The sequence below is a fragment of the Salvelinus namaycush genome, chromosome 1 (genome assembly GCF_016432855.1).
Source record: "Salvelinus namaycush isolate Seneca chromosome 1, SaNama_1.0, whole genome shotgun sequence".
Lineage (NCBI taxonomy): Eukaryota > Metazoa > Chordata > Actinopteri > Salmoniformes > Salmonidae > Salvelinus > Salvelinus namaycush.
In genome coordinates, this window is record NC_052307.1 from 20,946,399 (window position 1) to 20,958,879 (window position 12,481).

General features: G+C 43.9%; 1 protein-coding gene and 1 pseudogene across 1 annotated transcript; both read right to left on the reverse strand.

The window, feature by feature from the left end:
• Nucleotides 1–860: 860 nt before the first annotated feature.
• LOC120050949 lies at nt 861–9,450 on the reverse strand (annotated as a pseudogene).
• A 583-nt stretch (nt 9,451–10,033) lies between these two features.
• On the reverse strand, nt 10,034–12,092 carry LOC120063328 (cytochrome c oxidase subunit 6A, mitochondrial-like). The gene is made up of 3 exons (XM_039013687.1): nt 11,948–12,092; nt 10,404–10,552; nt 10,034–10,240 (listed from the first exon to the last, which is right to left on the reverse strand). The coding sequence occupies exons 1-3, from the start codon at nt 12,048–12,050 to the stop codon at nt 10,151–10,153; spliced, it is 342 nt and encodes a 113-aa protein (XP_038869615.1). The 5' UTR covers nt 12,051–12,092; the 3' UTR covers nt 10,034–10,150.
• Nucleotides 12,093–12,481: the final 389 nt, after the last annotated feature.

Here is a 12,481-nt window from a genome sequence, read left to right on the forward strand (position 1 = left end):
TGTTTGTAAAGTACTGTGGGCGCCGTATTTATGCTTAGCTTGAGCTGTGTGCCTGGTGCTACAGTACTACTATCGTTATGGCACTATAGGGAGCACGATGGCCGACAACCTTACGGAATATTATTGGCAAATGATTCATGTGCCCCATTAATCAGAGAGTATCACATTTAGTGTATTCAATGGCTTTTGGCTTGATTTCAGAGGTGGTCAAAATCAACTCTACAATGAAAACCCAAGAGTACACTCTCAGGACAGAATATTACACTAAAACACACTAAAAATATTACATGATATCTGTAATTATATATAATACGTTTTTCCTACATATGGTATGTCATTAGGTACAACAATTTTTTTTTTTTTAAATACATTGTGGTTGGTGGTGAAGGATTCAGTGGTAGCTGATTATCTTTATCCAAATGAAAAGGATTACAGTGATTAGGAAACCCGGCAGCCATGATGCCTTCATGATGTTTGTACATTGAATATTTGTTACACAACATCTCTATAAGCTCATATTTCATGTGGTGTGTTGGTTTGGAATTTCATTATATATTGTGCAAAATGTCTTCTGTGTCAGGCCTTGCTAGGCAGAGAGAAAGCATTGTCCTGGTGGTCTGTCTTTGCAGTGTTGACAGAGATCACGGTCCTCTGCACATTAATACAACACAGTATAGGACTTAACCAAAGTTATTGTAAATCATTTAACTTCCTAAAACTCTTTACACAGTGTTTATCTTAAAAAAATGTTCAGTGTAAGTTCATTGTTTGAAATGAATTTAGAGAGAACCATATTCAGATTAGTGACTGAGTAGACAGTGGTTCTGGTGGAACTCCTTGTCACAGTCAGTCAGAGCAGGTTAACAGCAGTTAACCCTGTGCTTCAGTAACCTGTGTCGGGCCTTGCTAGGCAGAGAGAAAGCATTGTCCTGGTGGTCGGGGATGCCAGAGTTTCTCACCGCTCCGCCTTGCTGCAGGAAGTACGTCTCCTGGGCCACACTGCGGATCCCGTACACAGCTGCACCCGCACTCCTGTATTATAAACGTAAGACACATTACAACTCAATGGAAAAACTCAGGGATTTATCTTAAGATAATACAAACTGCATAATGATGGCCTGTTCCCCCTCCCCCATCATCTGACTTGAGGAGGAGTAATGCATGTTGAGAGAGCCCCCTGCCAGTCATACTGACCTGACAATAGCCTCCTGCAGAGCTTCAGTGTGAGAGAAATGCGAGTGGAGCAGCGATGTGGCTCTCACAAAAGAACGGTCCTGGGCTCCCCCTGGCCTACCAGACAGGTTGCCTGCAGGGACACAGTATAGGCACTCATTACAAATACCACACAAACATGGATGACCATGAAAGTAAAAGACAGAGGTGGTATATACACTATACAGCATCTTACTAACTCAAATCACCACTAAGTACTACAAATGCCCCAAGATTCCACAATCAGCTAAAACTAATTTTCACAAGGCACCACAGCCCCACAAAATGTCCCAAAACATTCCAATCGGCTACAGCAAAGGACTGAGTTTACTACTCACTCCAGCAGTAAGGTCAACGCTGGGAGACAGAGTTCCACAAATATCATAAGCAACAGACAAATAGAGAGAGGAAAAAAGGTAAAAGTCAGATAGGACAGCTAGAAAAAAAATAGAGCTATGGAATATACCGTGGTTTGACAACATTTCAGAGAGCTCTGAGAATATTAGAGCCTCACTTGTGAGCGTGTTCTGTATACAGTCAGTCTGTAGTGTCCCTGAGGGCCAGAGGCTCCCGGAGCAGTAGTCCTCAGATGTGCCTCCAGTCCATTCAGAGATGCCAGGCTTCTGAGATACTGGGGATAAACCACAGGGTGATGGCTGATTAAATGGTTTGACAAAATATCAAACTGCTGCAATAACATGTAGGGCAATAGTGGAGATATTCTATTTAATTTTCTAACAGTTGAACATGTGGTTGTCCAGACAGGGGAATCTCTTGTGGAACACTCATACATGAACAAACATTCATATCCCTCCCATATTCCACAACAGTTCCTCACCACTTCCTCTGTGGCTTCAGTGTCGCTGTGGAATTGTCTCTCTACCAGTAGGGCCAGTACCAGCCCTCTCACCCTGTCCTGGTACAGTGCCGTGGGGAGCAAAGGGACATCTGTAGAGTTCTCACAGGGCAAGGGGGAGGCGGGGGGCAAGCCACCTGCTGGACTTTACTCCCCTGTCGTCCCTTCACCCTAAACGCCTTATCTCCCACATTCCCCATCCTCTGACTGCCAGGCTCTCGAGACTCCTCACCGCTGAACCTGTGGGCTGCAGACTTTTCTCCACCCAGTGTAATACTACCTCCATTCTGTCCATTGACGTGACGTCTGTCGTTGTTTTGCATTGACTTGCCTTCTCCCGCAAGACCTGACTCATTGCTCCCACCCTTTATGTTGTTAAAACTGTGGTCGTACGAACCTCCTGTGACACCCTCTTCCACCTCATGGGACAGCTTTCCATTGGACAACGTATGATGAGAGGTCTCTGGAGCGACATTGATAGGTGAGGGGCTGAGAGGGCCAGGAGTGTGAAATGAAGGACTTGGGCTAAAATAGCAACTCATCAGATATGGATGACCCGGGAGTGGAGGGATAGTGGAGAGATAGTGGGTGGGGTCCGGGTCAGATGAATCAGTGGTCAGTGTGTCAGATAGGGTCCTTGACAGGAGGCGGGACTTCCTGGGTCACTTTACCTCCCTTGGAGTAGATTGGGATCTGTAGGACAAAGAGTCTCAACAATTTACACTCACATCAGAGTTGCAACCATTCCAAACGTGTCTAACCCCAACTTTCACTTGGCTTTGAGATTACTGTATCAGGACGGAACACATTATAACTCACTCGAGTAAGAGTGTTTAACAGAAAAGGGTCACACTTCATCTGGATAGACTGGATTTTCCATCTGTAGAGCATAGATGCTCTACAGATGGTCATACTATCAACAAACTATCCGTTGATAAGCAACTGCTTGGTAAGGTTACGGTTAGGGTTAGAGCTAGGGTTAGTAGATAGATAGTTGAAATGTTACTGATAGTCTGTAAAGCATCTACAGATGGACTATCCAAATAAAGTGTTACGAAGGAAAGTGTTTCTACAGTGGAGGATGGAGGTGGGTTTCTTCCTGAGGGGGGTGAAGTACCTGGATGCTCTGTACACAGGAGAGGAGCGCAGATACTGTAGTTCAGTGGCGGTCAGGAACACAGTGGTGGAGGTCACTGCGCTAAATAGAGGAGTGCTGCCAGAAGAGCTGGAGGAACTCAGTCCATCGGGTCTCTGGTCCTAAGGCAAAGTATAAGCAAAAATGCATGACAAGGCCTGTTACTTAAACTGCTGACTTTGTAAAACAATCTAAAGCATAGCTTTTGTATTCAGATAGTGATGCATAATACAACAACCCAACTTAGAAGGAACCTCAACAAATTAAGATGATCACAAGATGATTTCTAAAATCTCAAAGGAGAGAAGCACCTAAATTATCAGCCACTGTTATCTGGTTGTACGTTTCAGTTTCATGAACCATGATTTTCACTGTCAGATTAGGGGGCATCTGTGTACTGTCAACCCTGTGGAGCAAAGACTTGTTTTTTGAGACATGTATATACAGTTAGTGTCTGATTCTAATCTGTGGTTAACTATTCCAGTCCTTTGGTGCTGCAAAGGTCAGACAGTTTACCTCCCACGATAGAGTAAACAACCAGCTAACACTAGAGGGCAGCGCTGACAGGCCTGCAGAATTAGGACAGCCTTGAGTAGGAGAAGTGGGTCAATCTGAGAATCAAAATGCCATACATGAAACAAGGAAATAATTGCCAGGCTAGGCCAGAAGTTAATAAACATAAAAGATGAATGAAATATGTATCGATATATCAACAAACTCCTTATTATTACCCTCCAGACGAGCTTCAATGCCATACAACTCTCCTTCCGTGGCCTCCAATTGCTCTTAAATACAAGTAAAACTAAATGCATGCTCTTCAACCGATCGCTGCCTGCACCTGCCCGCCCGTCCAACATCACTACTCTGGACGGTTCTGACTTAGAATATGTGGACAACTACAAATACCTAGGGGTCTGGTTAGACTGTAAACTCTCCTTCCAGACTCACATCAAACATCTCCAATCCAAAGTTAAATCTAGAATTGGCTTCCTATTTCGCAACAAAGCATCCTTCACTCATGCTGCCAAACATACCCTTGTAAAACTGACCATCCTACCAATCCTCGACTTCGGCGATGTCATTTACAAAATAGCCTCCAATACCCTACTCAATAAATTGGATGCAGTCTATGACAGTGCCATCCGTTTTGTCACCAAAGCCCCATATACTACCCACCATTGCGACCTGTACGCTCTCGTTGGCTGGCCCTCGCTTCATACTCGTCGCAAAACCCACTGGCTCCAGGTCATCTACAAGACCCTGCTAGGTAAAGCCCTGCCTTATCTCAGCTCACTGGTCACCATAGCAGTACCCACCTGTAGCACGCGCTCCAGCAGGTTTTTCTCTCTGGTCACCCCCAAAACCAATTCTTCCTTTGGCCGCCTCTCCTTCCAGTTCTCTGCTGCCAATGACTGGAACGAACTACAAAAATCTCTGAAACTGGAAACACTTATCTCCCTCACTAGCTTTAAGAACCAGCTGTCAGAGCAGCTCACAGATTACTGCACCTGTACATAGCCCATCTATAATTTAGCCCAAACAACTACCTCTCCCTCTAATGTATTTATTTATTTATTTTGCTCCTTTGCACCCCATTATTTCTATCTCTACTTTGCACATTCTTCCACTGCAAATCTACCATTCCAGTGTTTTACTTACTATATTGTATTTACTTCGCCACCATGGCCTTTTCTTTGCCTTTACCTCCCTTATCTCACCTCATTTGCTCACATTGTATATAGACTTATTTTTCTACTGTATTATTGACTGTATGTTTGTTTTACTCCATGTGTAACTGTGTTGTTGTATGTGTCGAACTGCTTTGCTTTATCTTGGCCAGGTCGCAATTGTAAATGAGAACTTGTTCTCAACTTGCCTACCTGGTTAAATAAAGGTGAAATTTTAAAAAAAATATTTAAAAAAATTACTTACATGTGTAGAGTCAATGGTGCTCAAGCAACTGAAGATGTGGTGGAGTTCAGTGGAGACTCCTTGTAAGTGGTAGAGGTACAGTGCCCATCGAACTGCAAAATCTTCCTGACTGTAGATCTAAATGCAAGGCAAATCAGAGGGAGACATATTTAGCATTAGCAAAAAAAATATTCAGGCCCTGCATGTCCCCAGGCACCCTCATTTGTTGACTTCTGTGATCGAAAAAGCCTTGGTCTCATGCATGTCAACATCAGAAGCCTCCTCCCTAAGTTTGTCTTACTCACCGCTTTAGCACACACTGCCAACCCTGATGTCCTTGCCGTGTCTGAATCCTGGCTTAGGAAGGCCACCAAAAATTCTGAGATTTCCATACCCAACTATAACACTTTCCGTCAAGATAGAACCGCCAAAGGGGGAGGAGTTGCAATCTACTGCAGAGATAGCCTGCAAAGTTCTGTCATACTTTCCAGGTCTATGCCCAAACAGTTCGAACTTCTAATTTTAAAAATTAATCTCTCCAGAAATAAGTCTCTCACTGTTGCCGTCTGCTACCGACCCCCCTCAGCTCCCAGCTGTGCCCTGGACACCATCTGTGAATTGATCGCCCCCCATCTAGCTTCAGAGTTTGTTCTGTTAGGTGACCTAAACTGGGATATGCTTAACACCCCGGCAGTCCTACAATCTAAGCTAGATGCCCTCAATCTCACACAAATCATCAAGGAACCCACCAGGTACAACCCTAAATCCGTAAACATGGGCACCCTAATAGACATTATCCTGACCAACTTGCCCTCCAAATACACCTCTGCTGTCTTCAATCAAGATCTCAGCGATCACTGCCTCATTGCCTGTATCCGCTACGGGTCCGCGGTCAAACGACCACCCCTCATCACTGTCAAACGCTCCCTAAAACACTTCTGCGAGCAGGCCTTTCTAATCGACCTGGCCCGGGTACCCTTGAAGGATATTGACCTCATCCCGTCAGTTGAGGATGCCTGGTCATTCTTTAAAAGTTACTTCCTCACCATATTAGACAAGCATGCTCCGTTCAAAAAATGCAGAACTAAGAACAGATATAGCCCTTGGTTCACTCCAGACCTGACTGCCCTCGACCAGCACAAAAACATCCTGTGGCGAACTGCAATAGCATCGAAGAGTCCCCGCGATATGCAACTGTTCAGGGAAGTCAGGAACCAATACACGCAGTCAGTCAGGAAAGCAAAGGCCAGCTTTTTCAAGCAGAAATTTGCATCCTGTAGCTCTAACTCCAAAAAGTTCTGGGATACTGTAAAGTCCATGGAGAACAAGAGCACCTCCTCCCAGCTGCCCACTGCACTGAGGTAACACGGTCACCACCGATAAATCCGTGATAATCGAAAACTTCAACAAGCATTTCTCAACGGCTGGCCATGCCTTCCTCCTGGCGACTCCAACCTTGGCCAACAGCTCCGCCCCCCCCGCTGCTACTCGCCCAAGCCTCCCCAGCTTCTCCTTTACCCAAATCCAGATAGCAGATGTTCTGAAAGAGCTGCAAAACCTGGACCCATACAAATCAGCTGGGCTTGACAATCTGGACCCCCTATTTCTGAAACTGTCCGCCGCCATTGTCGCACCCCCTATTACCAGCCTGTTCAACCTTTCCTTCGTATCATCTGAGATCCCCAAGGATTGGAAAGCTGCCGCGGTCATCCCCCTCTTCAAAGGGGGAGACACCCTAGACCCAAACTGTTACAGACCTATATCCATCCTGCCCTGCCTATCTAAGGTCTTCGAAAGCCAAGTCAACAAACAGATCATTGACCATCTTGAATCCCACCGTACCTTCTCCGCTGTGCAATCCGGTTTCCGAGCCGGTCACGGGTGCACCTCAGCCACGCTCAAGGTACTAAACGATATCATAACCGCCATCGATAAAAGACAGTACTGTGCAGCCGTCTTCATCGACCTGGCCAAGGCTTTTGACTCTGTCAATCACCATATTCTTATCGGCAGACTCAGTAGCCTCGGTTTTTCTAATGACTGCCTTGCCTGGTTCACCAACTACTTTGCAGACAGAGTTCAGTGTGTCAAATCGGAGGGCATGTTGTCCGGTCCTCTGGCAGTCTCTATGGGGGTACCACAGGGTTCAATTCTCGGGCCGACTCTTTTCTCTGTATATATCAATGATGTTGCTCTTGCTGCGGGCGATTCCCTGATCCACCTCTACGCAGATGACACCATTCTGTATACTTCTGGCCCTTCCTTGGACACTGTGCTATCTAACCTCCAAACGAGCTTCAATGCCATACAACACTCCTTCCGTGGCCTCCAACTGCTCTTAAATGCTAGTAAAACCAAATGCATGCTTTTCAACCGTTCGCTGCCTGCACCCGCACGCCCGACTAGCATCACCACCCTGGACGGTTCCGACCTAGAATATGTGGACATCTATAAGTACCTAGGTGTCTGGCTAGACTGCAAACTCTCCTTCCAGACTCATATCAAACATCTCCAATCCAAAATCAAATCTAGAGTCGGCTTTCTATTTCGCAACAAAGCCTCCTTCACTCACGCCGCCAAACTTACCCTAGTAAAACTGACTATCCTACCGATCCTCGACTTCGGCGATGTCATCTACAAAATAGCTTCCAATACTCTACTCAGCAAACTGGATGCAGTTTATCACAGTGCCATCCGTTTTGTTACTAAAGCACCTTATACGACCCACCACTGCGACCTGTATGTCCTAGTCGGCTGGCCCTCGCTACATGTTCGTCGTCAGACCCACTGGCTCCAGGTCATCTACAAGGCTATGCTAGGTAAAGTGACGCCTTATCTCAGTTCACTGGTCACGATGGCTACACCCACCCGTAGCACGCGCTCCAGCAGGTGTATCTCACTGATCATCCCTAAAGCTAAAACCTCATTTGGCCGCCTTTCCTTCCAGTTCTCTGCTGCCTGCGACTGGAACGAATTGCAAAAATCTCTGAAGTTGGAGACTTTTATCTCCCTCAACAACTTTAAACATCTGCTATCTGAGCAGCTAACCGATCGCTGCAGCTGTACATAGTCCATCGGTATATAGCCCACCCAATTTACCTACCTCACCCCCATACTGCTTTTATTTATTTACTTTTCTGCTCTTTTGCACACCAGTATCTCTACTTGCACATGATCATCTGATGATTTATCACTCCAGTGTTAATCTGCTAAATTCTAATTATTCGATTTATTGCCTACCTCCTCATGCCTTTTGCACACATTGTATATAGATTCTCTTTTTTCTACCATGTTATTGACTTGTTTTTTGTTTACTCCATGTGTAACTCTGTGTTGTCTGTTCACACTGCTATGCTTTATCTTGGCCAGGTCGCAGTTGCAAATGAGAACTTGTTCTCAATTAGCCTACCTGGTTAAATAAAGGTGAAATAAAATAAAATAATCTGTAAGCGTTTCCTCAAACATTTGAAGATGTCTTATGGGCTGTCATATGGTATGGGATCATCAATAAAAACAGGGATCATTCTTGGTACGCAGTTAGTATCAATAATCTCACCTAGGGAACACATCTTCTCTGATGTCCCTACCTCTTCAGGATAGAAGTAGCAGATTCCAGCTCTTGTAGGGTCACCCTCACCTTTGACCCATCATACAGGAAGAAGTTAATGCATTTGCAAATCACCAAGAAATCAGTGTAAAATTACATAACACCATACCAACACTACTAATAGAAAAGTAGGTACTATAGAATGGCCGACTAAGGATAGAAGCCCAATTAAATACAGGAGAAGAATAGAATCTCAGATCAGGTGACAGTCCCTCCTTGAGTCAGGCAGTGATCTCAGCCATAGCTGTCAGTGGGTTGTACTGGTTGCCTCAAAGGCTGTCCTCCACATTCATCCCTCCATTTATAAGGACAGATTAATAATACGAGTGGATTCATTCGAATTGGAGTTAGATCCCAGGTAAAATGCATAGGTAGGTATACTGTTTGTTGATATGCCATGCATTCACTATTCAACCAACTGTTGCCGGCAATTGGACTGCTTGATAAAAATAAAAACTGATCAGAATAGCCCAAAAGTAGTACAGGAAATCATTTCACTTTGCAGATTGTGCCATGTCAAGCAAGCTACCAGCTGGCTGACGTTTAGCTTACCCAACAATCTTGTTCCAAAAGAAGTTCACGCACTCTTCCTCTGTTTTTCAAGGTAACACATTTAAAGTCAACTCAGCAGAATACTTTCACATTTCATAAACTTCCTTTGCAAGACTTTCAGACAATTTTACAACTGAATTGAAAACAGATTTACTCGCAGGTCGTTACCACAGGCATAATTATGGCTAAACCCAACCTATTTCTACCATCTCTTAATCTCATTTCAAGCCCAACCACACTGCTAACCTTATGCCTCACCTTTAATACAAACGTAAGTTGTTTTACATTTTCAGGATAATTGACTTTGTGGCTGTGGTAACTAGTGACAACCCTACTGGTTTGCAAGAGTAATGCAAGTCATTTACATTTAAGTCATTTAGCAGACGCTCTTATCCAGAGCGACTTACAAGTACATACATTCATACTTTTTTTTTTTGTACTGGCCCCCCGTGGGAATCGAACCCACAACCCTGGCGTTGCAAGCGCCATGCTCTACCAACTGAGCCACACGGGGCCCATGTGAAAGTACGGGTGTAATTGGGGTCAAACAGTGTCGTTCTGAAACATGAAGTTCTAAACTCCTTTCGTTATTCTAAAACACATTTGGAGAAACAGACAGAAACCATATTGTGTCAAATTGAGAGTTAACACCACAATGTATTTTGGTAATAATTATTTATTTTATTTAAGTTAAGCAGAAATGGTGTTAAATGGTCCAAAAAAATTTAACTAACATTTTGGGTCCCTTGTGGCAGGTGCACAGAGGTAAACATAATAGAATAGAGAAGAGTAAACAGTTTGGGGAGTGTGGTCCAGTAACAGTAATGAATTGAGGAAAGAGACTGGTCCCAGTGTGTGAGGTGGTCTGAGGGAGAGATCACTCATCACGTCCCTCATAGCCATCAGGGAGGGCATTCACTTCAGGGTTGTGGAACAGGCTCTTGTTGCCATCACCCCAAGGGAAACGCTGGTGAGAGAAGAATCAAGTTAACAGTGACAAAGTAAATTAACAGGGGGCAGATTCAAATGTAACTACTCAATGCAAAATTAGACAATGCTAAAAAGTATATAATCAAAGAAACGTGTTTTGCAACAATAAATATTTAGGATCTTGCCATAATTTATCAGACCTTGCTGCGAATGCGAAGATGGCTGTAAGGGACAAACTCTGGCTCCACATGGTGTGCAGCATGGTGCTGCATTTTTAGGTACATGTTCAACATGCACACTGCAACTCCTGGAAGGGCAACCACAAAGGAGAGGATCTTCCATGTTCTGGCTGGAGAAGAAACAAAGGAAACAAAAAAATACATTGTTGTTTGACGAGTAACAAAGGCTTCATTTACACTTAAGCCAGTTATAGTTAATACATTTAACCTTTATGTTCTGTTTAAATACATTGTGATGTGACAGACATGTTGAAAACAGCTACTTTGAGGTCACTGGAATGTTAAATCCGTAACTTCCCTTTCCTTTGAATGTGTGCTCCTAAGTATCTCAATCTCTGCACATGTCAATGCAACCACCAAAGTGCAACAGGTACAGGGTGTGTACTGTTGAGTTTCCATTTCCAAAGAGCCTCTAACTTAGCTAATCCAATCACATACTTTTTTACAAATATAAACCATGATCACTGCATGAGGCATTTGAAATTGTGTGCCCGCTGAAGTACCGTTTACAGAGGTTCTGCCCCTGTTCCTAGGCCGTCATTGCAAATAAGCATGTGTTCTTAACTGACTTGCCTAGTTAAATAAATGTTAAATAAAATAAAAGGTTCAGTAGAGTATTTAACCACAATTGAACTACTGCACACAGTTGAGTGAGTGCCACAGCACTTAATCTTTTAGATTTAACATTTTGCTGACCTGGGAGAACAGATGTGAAGAATTTAGCAAGTTACTGTTGGTAAAGAGGTTATTGGATGAATAAGGTGTCATGCTAGGTTGACAAAGTCCTGCAGTACTGGCAGCACTCCAGGTACAAGGTTCCCTACCCCCCATGGTCATGGAGAGAAAACAGGAGAGCTACCCCCTACCTGAAAGCCTAAATTATGGTCGAAATTAGTGAACGCCTTTAACTCACTACGGCTATGAGCTTGCTAACTGATCTCCATGACATTGACATTGTTAAATCACAATTGTGAAACTGATTTAATAATTGTTTTCTTCATTGCCTTCACATACTGCGCTAACGTTGGCTAGCTAAATCTGAGATGGGACATTCAAAACACAACCTAGACAGATGTTTGGTATGTTTGAAAACTAGCAATAGGGTGTACAGTTATCTAGCTAACTAGCGTTAAATATCTAGTCATCTAAAAGTTAAATAAAAACATTACCTATCGTAGTTAACATTTAATTCAACAGGGAGTCATGTTGAGACCAAGGTCTCTTCTGCAAATGAGCTCTAGTTAGCTTAGTCTAACATTGTGTTAATCCAGCCACCTGGGTCGTATAGAATGGGGATTTAGCAATTGCCAACGAGTCCTGTGTAGCTAGGTATGTGGTTGATTTCTCTAACCTAGCTAGTTAACGTTATCGAATACAGCAGCTGTATGCTGCCTCGCGCTAACGTTAGCTAGCAAGGTCACGAAGGTACCACGTCCTCCAAGAATATGTTTATGGTTTTGTCATTCGTAAATCGTGTCCTTTGAGCAATGTTTGTGTGGCATTACCTGTTTGCTCCCCATGACCATGAGCCGCTGTGGCAGAGAGTTGGCGAGTCTGGATCAATGAGGACCGCAGGAGAGTTTGAGAAATTCGTCCGAAGGCCGCCATTTCCACTGTCTTTCTGACTCGATCAGCAGATGAACGGAAGTGATGTAGGGGAAACGTGCTCTGCTGAAAACAACAACCAGACCACCTAGAACGGTCATCTGAAAAGAGAGGTAAAACACAATACAATACGAGTGAAATACTTTTCTTTCCAAAAAATGTCAATGACGCAATACAATACGAGTGAAATACTTTTCTTTCCAAAAAATGTCAATGAAGTATGCAAAAAAAACATGGTGGTGTGGGCTTATACCGGTCATTACAAATATGAACGCAAGTAGACCGCTGATTGGCCCGCTCATCCTCCTCAGGGTGATGACATCATCCTATATGAGGAAATAGTAAGCATTTTTAAAACGTTCTGTTTGAGATACAAGTTTGAGGTGGGGTTTCTGAAGTGTTTCCCCCCCCCCTCTAATTTATGCTTTGGCCAA